This window comes from Vipera ursinii (assembly GCF_947247035.1).
Source record: "Vipera ursinii genome assembly, chromosome: Z".
In the NCBI taxonomy this organism is placed as follows: Eukaryota; Metazoa; Chordata; class Lepidosauria; order Squamata; family Viperidae; genus Vipera; species Vipera ursinii.
Window position 1 is genome coordinate 42,192,876 of NC_139517.1, and position 13,564 is coordinate 42,206,439.

Here is a 13,564-nt window from a genome sequence, read left to right on the forward strand (position 1 = left end):
ATTTAGTGGTGAGAAGAAGACACTACAATAATACAAAAAGAATCAGAGAAATTGCTGACCTTGGTTTAACACCTGTTGTAAATAAAAAGAACTTGCGACTCTGTACCAGAAAAGGCTTTCTACAATTATATCTTCTAGCTCTAGATATAGCTATTATAGAAACTATTTGGAGATAGGGCTTTTTATATTTTTGAACTGACTGGAACATTTGGATTAGCCTAAAGCAGTTGGCCTTTTTCAAGACTGGATTATAGCCTAAAGCAGTTGGCCTTTTTTCTTTTTTTTCTCTCCCTGTGGATTTATAAAACTTACTTAATTGAAAAAATGAGTGCTCCAAACCTTATTAAAATTTAAAAAAACTTCATCTGCACCCTCTTCTGGAACATCTAGCTCAGGGCTTTTCAACCGGTGGTACGCATACTACTGGTGGTACGCGAGCACCTGGCTGGTGGTACGAGGCGTCACCTTCCTCCCCCCACCTCCCCCCCGCTCTGTTCCTTCCCAGCTCGCTTGCTGCCAGAAAACATGCTGCTTGGCGGCGGCCTGCAGGAACCCTACCAAGGGTGCATGAAGAGCACAGGTGCAGAGCGAGGCCCCGCCCTCTCCAGGGACTAATTGTAGAGCAACCGGATTGAACTCTTCTTGTGCGGGATCTGTGTCATCCTTCCCCGCCTCTTCTTACTTCAGAAGCAAGGGCAAGCCTGAAGGGGACAGAGCCATCCACTCCCTCGGCAGATAGGTGTTTAAGACCGTTTGCATCGCAGCCCTGAGCACCAACCTCACAACCGCCCCTTTCTTTTTCCCCTTTTCTCTCCCTCTCTCTCTGTTGCGGCCTCAGTCTCTTCCATCTTCTTTTCCTCTCCCCCACCCCGTGAGCTTGCGATACCCCTCACGTTGCCTCCCGGGGCTCGAGACCTTTCCCCCCTCTCCTCTTCCCGAGGTGCCCAGTTTTATGGAGGGTAAAGCAAAGTGGCCAGACAGCGTGCGGCCTCTTTGAGGACTCATCCCGCAGCAGCAAGTGGGAATCGAGGCCCACGTTTGTTTTGCTAATGCGCACCAGGCAAAGCCATCAGAACGCAGGTGTGGAGGGAAAAACGTGCCCGCCTGACTCCCTCCCCCCAACTGTTGGCGACTCTGTACAGCTGGCCCCAACCTCCACTATCAGGCTCCAGTCCATGGAGAGCTCCGGCGGGTCAACACAGCAAGGCTGGTGCATGGGTGCGACACTGTGCACCCAGGAGGCCGCATCTGGGGCCGCCGATCAGCTGGTGACTTCGTATGATTTCAGGAGATTTCAATAGCCACCATACCCAATGGAGATATATGCTTAATGATACTAATGGCGAGACCCTCTGTGAATGGGCAGAGCAGAACAACTTATACCTAGTTTTTGATGCTAAAGATCGAGGTACTTTTAAATCAGCTGCATGGAAGAAAGAGTATAACCCTGACTTAAGTTTTGTTACACAAGATAAAACCAAACCTGTACCTGCCTCTCGGCAAGTGCTACCCCCATAGCCAACATAGACCTATTATCATTAAGACAGGAATAAAGATACCTATTATCAGATCTATACCCTGACCAAGGTGGAACCTGAAGATGGCCAACTGGGAAAAGTTTACGATGGACCTTGAGAACACAATAGGACGTATCCCGGCAGTTAGTAAAAGCTACTATCACTTTGTCAAAGCAATCATGTCATCGGCTAAAAACTCCATCCCACGTGGCTTCCGCAAGGAATATATCCCAGGATGGAATGAAACCTGCGAAAACCTGTACCGAAAACATCTAGAGAATGGTGATGCTGAGATAGCCGATGAACTTCTTCATAACCTTGACCTGGCGCGCAGGCAGAAATGGGAGCAAACTACATCTGGATTAGACTTTAAACACTCAAGCAGGAAGGCATGGAGCCTACTGAAAAAATTGGGAGGAGACCAACCAGCTCAACACAAACAACAAGAAGTTACTCCAGATCAAGTAGCAACTCGAATTGTCAACTTAACTAGAGTACCCCATAAGAAACATACTAAATTAGTGAAAAGAGAACTAAAGCACTTAAAAACTTTGTGCTCGCCTAGCCAGGAATATGCTCGACCCTTCCAAGTGGCTGAAATAGATACTGCCCTGAAGAATGTCAAAGCTGGAAAATCTCCTGGTTTTGATGGAGTAATGCCTGAATTTATCATCCATTCTGGGCCTCGCACAAAAGAATGGCTGGCAAACTTCTACACAGATATCCTAACTTCCAGTAAGCTCCCTCCAGAATTTAAGAGAACCAAGGTAATCGGCATATTAAAAGCTGGAAAAGAAAGCAACAATCCAGAAAACTATCGCCCCATTGCTCTGTTAAGTGTTTGTTATAAACTACTTGAAAGGTTGATACTTAACAGAATTGGACAGAAAATTAACGAACAAATACCGATTGAACAGGCTGAGTTTAGATCTTATCGGAGCTGTGCTGATCAAGTCCTTAGTCTTACTAGCCACATTGAAAGCAGCTATCAGAATAAATTGAAAACATCTGTTGAATTTATGGATCTCACAGCAGCATACGATACAGTGTGGAGGGATGGTTTATTAAGCAAATTCCTCCACGCTGTCCTTTGTAGTACCAAGGGCCGCCTAATAAATAACATGCTCTCAGCAAATACCGTTCAAGTCATCATGGGCGATAAGCAAAGACATCTGAATAATGGACTCCCTCAGGGCTCTGTATTGGCCCCATCCTTATTCAACTTATATATTTCCGATTTACCACCCAAACTATCAACAAAGTTCTCTTATGCTGACTTGGCATTAGCATATAGCCACAATGACATCGAAGTTACAGAAGGTGTACTTACAGCCGACCTTACAACTCTGAGCACATACTTCCACCAATGGAGGTTAATCCCAAGCGTAAGTAAGACAGTCACATCATGTTTCCACCTCAATAATAAACTGGCAAAAAGAGAACTCAATGTATACCTAAATAACAAATTGCTCCCATATGAGGCAACTCCAAAAATATCTGGGGGTCACCTTAGACAGGACCCTGTCTTTTAAAAAACATATTCAGAATATGGCTGCCAAGGTTAACAGCAGAAACAACATTCTGCAAAAACTATGTGGAACAAATTGGGGAGCTTCAGCTCCAACTCTTTGATGCGCAGCCCTTGGGCTTTTCTACTCTGTAGCGGAATACTGCGCACCTGTATAGATAAACAGCTCACATACAAGACTTGTTGAGGTTCAAATCAACCATACGATGAGATTAATTACTGGGTGCATAAAATCTACACCTATTCACTGGCTACCAGTTCTTAGCCACATACTTCCCCCGCACTTACGACGACAAGAAGCTCTCATTCGGGAGTATAGTAAGATCCTGCTAAACTCCTCTCTACCCATTCATGCCTATACCTCTGATCTCTTAAGATGTCGATTACAGTCAAGAAATCCACCACTCCTCCCAGCGCTTAAGCTGCTGGCCGAACATCAGAGCACTATACAAAAGTGGATGGAAGCATGGAGTAGCTATACCTCCCAAGATATTTCTGAGCATATTAGTCCTAATAGTATACCTCCAGGATTTAATCTACCCCGACACATATGGGTGACATACAATAGAATTAGAACGACTCATGGGGTATGTGCTGATTCTCTGTAAAAATGGGGAAAGACACCTTCAGCACAATGTGATTGCGGGGCTCCCCGACAGACTATCGAACACGAGGGAATGCATTAATAGAAGATACCCAGGAGATTTTAACGACTTCCTCTGCTTTACAACGGCAGCTACTGACTGGATCTCCAAACTCAACATTAAACTCTGAAATGTTATTTCTGTTTTCCTCTTAGGTTTTATAATTGCTTCTTTTTTTAAAAAAAATTGTTTTAACTGTTCTAACTTGTAAATATGAAGTGCTTTTAATTCTGTGTGTGACCAGCCATACACTAAATAAATAAATCCGTATGGCTGGCCCCGATCTCCGCCAATGGGCTCCAGTTCACAGAGAGCAACCAGCGGAAGGAAGGAAGGGACAAAGAGGGAAGGATGGAAGGAAAGGGAGGGAGGGAGGAAGGGAGAAAGAGAGAGGGAGGGAAGGAAGAAAGAAAGGAAGGAAAGAAGACATGAGGAAACCCCAGATGCAGGGCAAGCCAGGGAAAGTGTGTGTGTGAGGTGGGGGGGGGAGAAATCCCCGGCTGCAATTCCTGTGCAAGATTTCCTGCTTGAAAAAGGAAGGGACAAAGAGGGAGGGAAGGAAGGAAGGAAGAAAGGAAGGAAAGAAGAAAGGTAGGGACAATGGGAGGGAAGGAAGGAAGGAAGGGAGGGAGGGAGGAAGGAAGGGAGGGAGGGAGGGAGGGAGGGAGGGAGGGAGGGAGGGAAGGGACAAAGAGGGAAGGAAGGAAGGAAGAAAGGAAGGAAGGAAAGAAGAAATGAGGAAACCCCAGATGCACGGTGTGTGGCAGCGGGGGGGGGGGGGAATCCCCGGCTGTAATTTCTGTGCAAGATTTCCTGCTTGAAAAAGGAAGGGACAAAGAAGGAGGGAAGAAAAGAAGGAAAGAAGGAAGGAAGGGCCAATGGGAGAGGGAGGGAAGGAGGGCACCCACCTCAGTCCCACCCCCCTCCACCAGAGACCAATGGATTCTCCCCACAGAGGCACCCTGCAACCTGAGTGATGAGCTGCCCCCATTTACTTCGCTTGTCAAAAAGTTGCAAAAGGTAATCACATGACCCTGGGGCACTGTGAGCGTCAAAAGTATGAATCAGTTGCCATGCATCCAAATGTAAATCACATGACCCTGGGGATGCTAAAAACAGTCATAAGTGTGAAAAATGGCCATAAGTTACTTTTTTCAGTGGCGTTGTAACTTCAAACAGTCACTAAACAAACTGTTGTAAGTCGAGGACTACCTGTACTTTATCATTTTTTTCCTTTTTTTGGAGGGGGGGTCAAGTTTTTGACACTTTGCTGGGCGACTGGTGGTACTCAGATATTGCCTTATCCTAAAAGTGGTACAATGGGTGGAAAGGTTGAAAAGCCCTGTCCTACAGTATAAAGAGAAACTATTACGTGGAATGCCTGGATAATTTTCATTAAATCCTAGGGTACTGTTTGAATACCACTGATATAAGCCAACACATATATCAGGAGTAAATAATACAGAACAGGTCCTATTGTTTCCCCTGGCATCTTTGTCCTGGCCTAATTTTTAAAAAAAAGTTTAAAAATTTTTTAAAAACTTAAATTGGAAGATAGCGTGCTGTAAAGCAAAACACTTGCGCCTAGAAGAGCTATCTCTAATCTGATGCATTCCAAATGGGTTGGATTGCGAGAATCAAATTTTTTAGCCAAAAGTTTGGTGATGAATTCTGGGAATTAAAAGTCCTAAACTACAGTATTTGAAATGGTATAAACAGTTTCTAAATATCTACAGATAGCATTGTTTATGAAAATAATTACCCTACTGCACCTGGGAATAGTTATTAATGATTGTTTCACTAAGAAATCCAGTTTAATGAGTATGAGTTCACAGAACACACTGAACCACAAAGTAACAAGATGAACTAAATTTATACAATATGGTAGACTAAATGTATTGGGTATTTTGTGGTTCTGCTTCCTATGAAGCTTAAAATGCTTAATATAGGCACTTATTCTGGGCTGCAAATATCCACATGAACACTAAATGGCAACAAAGAGATATAGTAAAATATATTTTGCCATCTAATGGTTCAGACTTTTGCAGCTTAGATCTGATAACAGTACAGTACTTTACTTCTAGATGGACTAGATCTGGATCTCACATGATATTCATGTTTGGGAAGACCTTTAACCACATCCCTTTCTAGTTTAAATTCTGAAATGAACTACATACTGTTGAAAGAAAAATCTTCATCAGCGTCATCAAAGCAGGGAATAAACAAAATGGAGAATGCTTTAGAAAGAAGGTTGTAATTTATAGAATAGCAAAGCGAGACAAAAGCATGGCTCTAGGAAAGTTGACCACATGTAGCATGGAGTGGTGGGTTTTTATACCTTCTTGAGCTTTTGTTTGGAGTTGTTCCTGTGGCATGAACTTTGACCTGAGGCTGAGTGTGTCTTTCTGGTATTCTGATGGTGGTGGGTTAATCCTATTACGTCCCAAAGGTCATATCCTGCTTCCTTGGAGCTGTGGCTGATGATTATGTCCTATGTTGGATTTATTTTAGTGTGAGGGATTGTTGATTCTAGAGATCTGTCTTTCTAATCCCAATTACCTGGCTCCATTTTTTCTGACAATATTATCACACCTGCATTTCTGCAGACCTGGTTTGTGTTTGGGGCAGAGAGAATTGTTGGGGGGGGTGGAATTGGTTTCTGCCTTTAAGATCCTTTGAAAAAAATATAATATTCTGCCTTTTAATATTCCCGAAAATATTTCTTTCTCGGGGAGGTGGGGGCTGACTTCGCATAATATCTTATATTCCTTTGATTTGAATGAGCCTGTAATTCTACTGTATTTTTCAATATGTACGTACTCTAGATTCCCATTAGATGCCCATCCCTATTCAGTCTTAGATTATCTCAAAAATCTAAGCAGTCTAATTTGTTTAATACTTGCTAGTATTTTATTTGTACAGGACACACCAGTTATAAGAAGCACCAGGTTTAAACTCTTTAGAAAATATAAAAGCCAATATCTTTATCCTCCCCAATACAAAATATCTTTGTATTGGGGAGGATAAAACTAATGTGTATAACTTCATATACATTTTGGATCCTGATAAGCTGAGGATCCAAAAGGATCTTGACAGACTTGAAGAAAGGCCCCTATCCAACAAAATGAAATTTAATGTAGAGAAAAAGTTTTACACTTAGGCAGGAAAAACCAAAGGTACAAGTACAGATTAGATGAAGCCTCGCTCAAAAACAGGAAGGGACCATGGAGTCCTAGTGGATGATCACTTAAATATGAGTCACCAATGTGCGGCAGCAACCAAAAAAGGTAATGTAATCAAACAATGAATGGAAACTAATCAAGGAGAGATGTAACCTAGAAATAAGGAGAAATTTCCTAAGCATGAGAACAATTAACCAGTGTAACAGCTTGCCTTCAGAAATTGTGGGTACTTTCGTCACTAGAGATTTTTAAGAAAAAACTGGATAGCCACTGTCTTGAAATGGCTACTTGAGCAAGGGGTTGGACTAGAAGACCTCTAAGGTCCCTTCAAACTATTATGTATGTATATGTATGTACATGCAATATAGCTGAACACTGGTGACTATTATCTTTGCAAGTCAAGCTAGGCACTTGCACTTGATTCATGATTTATTTTTAAGTCCAAGTGTAAAGCCTGACAGTAGGTTAAATTTAAATTTAAAAAAATTCCTAAGAAGGCAATGTAAAATACTTCCAAGTTAGAAAAAACAGTACTTCCTACTGCTTGTTGCTACTTCCTTTGAAAACAAGACTTTTTGAGACACAATTACCGCTAAATTAAAAGCTTGCACTAATACCATTTTCTGTCGAGAGTTACCAGATGACAAGGCTTATTTTTTCGAAGCGTACCCTCCAATCCGAACACTTTGTTCGAACTTCCGCCGCCGGAGCACTGCGCATGTGTATTAATACGCGGCTGCTACTTCGGGCAGGTTATGACCCAAGATGGCGGCGCCCTGTGCTTTTGAGCTTTGGCTTGAGAGTCGTCTCGAGGCCCTGGGATTAGATGGAGATGTATATTGTGGATATATACGAGGCGTACTGCGGGAAGCGGAGTGCGATGCAGAGCGATTGGAAGGGCTAGCAGGGGCCTTGGCTGCGGGGGAACAGGTGAGAATGGACGGCTAATTGGTCCTGACCGGCTTCCGTAGCTATTTTTTTTCCTTCCTTCCTTCCTCCCTCCCTCCCTCCCTCCCTCCCACTCTTTCTTCCTTCCCCCTCGTATGACAGTATCAAAATGGATTTCGTATTTTTCCTTTCTTTTGGGATATATTTTATCCGTATGTGTAAAATGTATCCAAAGTGCGCATGATGAATTCCAGGAACAGCTATCTGTTTAGGTGTATTGCACCGAGTATAGTTTTAATTTTTGTCTCTACTTATTATTCACGTGACAAGTTACGTTTTCAAATTTGGTTTCAAATTTTGTTTATTCCTAATATTCACTGAATAGGTTTAGGCAAGAGTCTAGGTTCCATATCAAACATCCTCATTCCTTACATTAACAAATAGGAGCTTCTACTCTTCTGTCCTTGATTTCGTCAAGATTGTATTAAGTGTTTTGAAAAGTCTTAATGTAAATTTTATTGTTGCAACCACAGATCAAACCATATAGTGTGCCATAAACTACAATAGCAGTAAAATAATAACCATAATAAAAGTATTAAATGTAAAAAGGGTACAGAAATAAAACCAAGACTACAGCTAAGAATGTATGCATTTCTTTTTGAGTTTAGGGGATAAGAACAAAAATAGCAACTTGGCTGCTGACAGTTGGAAACATATCTGCAAGAAAATAGTTCAATTTTTTGAGATTGGAATTGTGTGAAAGTTATTTATTTATCAAATTTAATTTTAATTTAATTTAATTTAATAATATTTATATACCGCCCAACTTACTTTCAGAATCTTTTTGATTGCCTCACAAGTTTTGAGTCTTTTGTGTCTCAGGACTACAACTCAATAATGTTTTCTTTTGATTTCCACTATTAAAAAAAAGCCTAATAACACACCAGCCTGTTTTGTGGTAATGCTGCAATCCTGTATCAGTGTATTTACATTGAATAATAAGTGGTACTTGCATTCATAGCCTATCATCTACTTTTATGTAACTGTTTCAAAATACTTTCTTCTGAGTCACAAAATTCTAAGTTACCTCTCCTGTTCTGGTAATCATATATTTATTTGTTCTATTTTTCTCCTGCTACAGTTCAAGTGATTCAGTTTTTATTAGGAAGCAGTTTAAATCAGTCCATAGTCTAAAATATAATTCTGTTTATGAGCTGATTTCTTCACTAAATGATCAGGCTATATGATAAATTTGGCATCAACTAACATTAAAGGCTTCCCTATTAAGACACACTTTCAACCATTGATAGTGTAATAATTACACACATAATTATAAAAAGGTATAGATTTGCATCTTTAGTGGATATCAGATTACAGAACATATAGAATTATATTTTTGTTTTAGATAAGATTTTGATTCAACTGACTAATTTCTCTGATCTTGATCAGGATGAAGATGTATTACAAGAAGTTTGTAAAGAAATAATTGAAAAGTGGTCAGAGGCCCAAGATGTTGAAATCAGTGAGAAGAAAGAAGGTATTAAATGGCATTCTATGGTATTCAAGGTGTTGCTTGGATGTGGATAATTTTCCATGATTTTCATTGCAAAAATTACTTTTTTATCGCTCTTGTATTTTTTTTACCATTTTGATTTCATGAGACGGGCTCCTGTACTCAACTGTGCAGTCTCTTTATTTTATTTTTATTCTGTTTCATTTCATTTTTCATTGTTTTTATTTTTCTGAATAGTGTTATCTTTCTGGAATTAATGTATTTCACCTCAGGCTGTAAATTGAAGTTATTGTTATAATTCTGACTTTTTAAACATTGCATTCCAATTGGAGGAAATAACTGACTTCTGGAAAGCATCATGTTCCCATGCAAGGAAAACAAAAACTTCTTGGATGGACTTAATAATTACTTATTCTTGCTTCCCTCCCCAGATGAGATCCAAGCTATCACGAACATAATTGAAAAGCAGGCACAGATTGTGGTGAAACCTAAAGAGGTCTTGAAGGAGGATACACTTCAGAAAGCTGCTCTCCTGGCACAATATGCTGAAGTGACAGATGATGAGGAATATCCTTTCTGTGCTGTAAGTTCTGAAAGTGTCTATTCTTTAGCTGGCTGATTCAGTGATTCAGGGATGGGGTGAATTGTATTCTTTAGTTAGCTAGGTTTTTGTTATAACCTGTTCTGTTATAAATTTAGAGTAGAATGTATGCAAGAATTTTAAATGTGGGTCAGAGCAAAGATACTCCATAATGATTGGACAAGGATCAATAACCAACGGGTTTAATCAGAAAAGAATGGAGTCTCATTATTCATCTATTTAACAGATGTTATCTTTATGATTATGTCAAAAATAATAAGGGTTGTATACCCATATGATAAGTACTATTGAAGGTACAGCATTAAGTAGGAAGCTACTTCAAAATAATTTAAATGACTTTAGCATGGACTAAACATGCTTATGTTGATAAGTTCTTTATTTTAACCATGGTAGTTTGGGATAGAATTTCTTGTATTCCTAAGAAATCTCTGGTTAATACATACCAAGAACAAGTGGAGGTTGAAGATATCTATATTGCCATCCTTGATGGAGGAAAAACTACAAGCAACTATTTCTGAATATTTCAGTAGGAGAATGAAAGATTATTTCTGGCCTCTTAATTATTCTTCATAAGCATTTAGTACATTTTTCCATATTCCAAATATTTTATGATCCTTAACTCAGTACACTGAAATAAATGTACATGAAGATTTGGGAGCAGCAGCAATGCCTATTGCTTCTAACAAATGTATCCTTTTGTAGGATAGTTCTTGAAGTTAAATTTAGTCATTCTTGGAATAATAATGGGGAAGCATATTGGGATAAAATTTTAAAGAGTGTTCAGTCCCTAGAAGAGAATCTTGGGTAAAGAAGAATGGAATTTCCTTTTATTTCAATTATTATAGGAAATATTTTCTTGAAAGATATTCCAGCTTTCTTCAATGTCTTCCTGATGGGTTAATTGATTAGGTGCAGATCATGCTGCAACAGCAGCAGCAATTTTCTTGATAATTTCTGGTGCATCTTCTACTTTGTTAAATGCTCTTATTTTTCTTTATTTCTCTTCAGAATAAGCTTAGTAAATTGAGAAATAGTTATATTTTTTCTCACTGAGAAATGCAAGTCTGAATTGAGATTTGAATACTAATTTGAATACTAATCTGATTTTCCAAAGAACCATGTGAAATTGTATATATATATACAAAATATATATATATATATACTCTGTTTATATGGCTTAAGTAGAAGTTGCATATAAAGTCAAAGTCTTTATACGCTCAAAAGGTTTGTTCTCCTCAACTCAATTCTTGTTAGCTTTGTTCAAAAATACAAACCTGGAAGATGTTATGAATGCTCGTAAGCTGGAAAGAGAACATCTACGGGATGAATCCCAGCGAAAGAAAGAGCAGGACAAACTCCAGCGGGAGAAAGACAAGTTGACCAAGCAAGAACGCAAGGAGAAAGAGAAGAAGAGGACACAAAAAGGCGAGAAGAAGCGGTAGCCAAGAACAGCTGCTGGACTTTCTTCCCCTCCATTATCTAAAAGATGGCATAGCATGCACATTCAGCCAGAGTGATCAGCAGACAGAAGCTTTTTGAACATTTTTCTTTGTTTTTCCAAAGCAGCAGCATGCACTTGGCAAAATTTGCAGGGAGAGGGGATGGTTTCTCTCTCACGATAAAAACTTTTGATTTAAAATTTTGTGTATACAATTTTGCTGTCCAAGCATTTGGCTGCATTGTCATAGCCAAGATGTATAACCAAAGAACTGGTGACTTTTTGTTTTTCCTCATCACTTTCTATTCTTATAAGTATTTTCATGAAAACTAAAGTTAAGGAGCTTCTATAATATTCAGTCTACCCAAAGGTTACTTATAGGTGGTGGAATTGTTGAGGAAAAACCTGGTTTGCTACATGTATTTGTCAAGAAGAGATACTACACCTTGATGAGCATATAAGATTGGATTTAGAGCAATGCAGTAAACATCTGACATCAAATGTGAGACAACCTATTTCATTTGTTTAGGATTGGCCTAATAAAGTTTTGTGTAATTTCAGCAAAGCTGTACTGTTGCTACCTTAGGTACAGTTCTGTGAATTTAACTAGTATGTTACATGCTTGTTTGCTTGCTCCATGCATTCTTTATAATTACCGTACCATATTTATCCCAAACAAAGACTACTAAATTCAATATGATTTCTATCTGTAAAAATCCCTAATGTTTATAATAATAATTTTAGCAAATCTCAGATGACTTCCATTTTAGAGGGAAAGTATTTTGGAACAAGAATAATTTTCCTTTCATAGAAATACAATGTTTTGTATTTTTATGTGTACACATTGTGTTTATAGCAGTGAAGTCTCTTGCTTAAGTTTTGCTATAATGCAGAAGCATGATCATCTTAATTACATGGGGCCTAGTTATTGCTTAAAAAAAGGGACGCGGTGGCTAAGTGGGTTAGAACGCTGAGCTTGTCAGTCAGAAGGTCGGCAGTTTGGCGGGTCGAATCCTGAGTGCCGCGTAACAGAGTGAGCTTGTCCCAGCTTCTCCCAACCTAGCAGTTTGAAAGCACATAAAAATGCAAGTAGAAAAGTAGGAACCACTACTGTGGGAAGGTAACAGCGTTCTGTGCGCCTTTGGCGTCTAGTCATGCCGGCCACATGAGCACAGAGACATCCTCAGACAAGCGCTGGCTCTTCGGCTTTGAAACAGAGATGAGCACCATCCCCTAGAGTTGGAAATGACTAGCACGCATGTGCGGAGGAACCTTTACCTTTACCTTTAGTTATTGCTTTGCTTTCCTCTTTATTATAATAGATGCTCCCAAAGCATCTTTTTTATCCTGCTACTTATCCTATTATTGTTTTATAGTGTTAGTACAGCATCAACATTTCAGCATCCAGGATTCTGGCTACTTGATTCCAGACCCTTGTTTGATGCAGTCACTCTCTTAAATGTTTTAGAGTAATTGCTGTACCTTCCTCATTATCACCTTTTCCTTGCTGATACATTAACTGATGATTTATTGAAAATTGAAGGCCACAAACAGGAGAACATCAAGTAAAGGAAGGCTACATTAAATTTGCCCCATTCTTTTATTTATTACAATAGGTCTTGGTATTAATTGCAACATTTAATCATTTTGAGATATTAGCAAAGACATACTTAAAGTGACAATAAAGTTATTATTCTATTCCAATAACTATCTGATCACAAATAAGAAAATATTTCTAACATTTTGTTGAAAGAACTCACTACTTCATCTCTTACTTGATTAATACTGTGTTCCAATAACTTCATGTCTTGAGATTTTTTTAAGGATACAGCTGTTGTGACATATACTGTTGGCATTGCTGTCAAATCATGTTTTCTTTATATCTGCAGTACTAAATTTATTTTAAAAATAATTTCCTTGTCAATGCTCATAGGACACTATTACTTGTTCTTTATACGTATCTTCTCTCCAACTTGTTAATTGTGCCATTACTGTACTAAATGTAGCTATATTAACTTTCACATAACTTTTCCAAATGTCAACTTGGAGTTTTATATGTTTCATTCCCCTGAGGAACCTATGCAGGAAGAGGCTTTGCAACAATTAGTTTCAGAGGGTCTTGATTAAAAAGGTACATTCTAGCACCTGATGTGAATAATATGGGATGGAATGGGAATGGGAATGTAAAAGAGTAGAGTAGGTATTTTATTGGCCACATGTTATTGGACAAAGAAGGAATTTGTCTCCGGAGCA

The 13,564-nt window shown here is 39.2% G+C and overlaps 1 protein-coding gene and 1 long non-coding RNA gene across 2 annotated transcripts in view; one reads left to right on the forward strand and one right to left on the reverse strand.

Moving 5' to 3' along the window:
• LOC310649767 overlaps window positions 1-7,560 on the reverse strand; it is a 29,708-nt gene extending 22,148 nt beyond the window's left edge. Inside the window, exon 1 of the long non-coding RNA XR_014494305.1 lies at window positions 7,489-7,560. This is a non-coding gene — a long non-coding RNA (uncharacterized lncRNA). The remainder of the gene's footprint in view (window positions 1-7,488) is intronic.
• Window positions 7,561-7,609: 49 nt separating this feature from the next.
• On the forward strand, window positions 7,610-13,246 carry CCDC43 (coiled-coil domain containing 43). Its single transcript, XM_083378522.1, has 5 exons — window positions 7,610-7,801; window positions 9,209-9,296; window positions 9,704-9,839; window positions 10,503-10,561; window positions 11,128-13,246. Exons 1-5 carry the CDS (start codon window positions 7,637-7,639, stop codon window positions 11,313-11,315), a joined length of 636 nt encoding a protein of 211 aa, XP_083234648.1. The 5' UTR covers window positions 7,610-7,636; the 3' UTR covers window positions 11,316-13,246.
• Window positions 13,247-13,564: the final 318 nt, after the last annotated feature.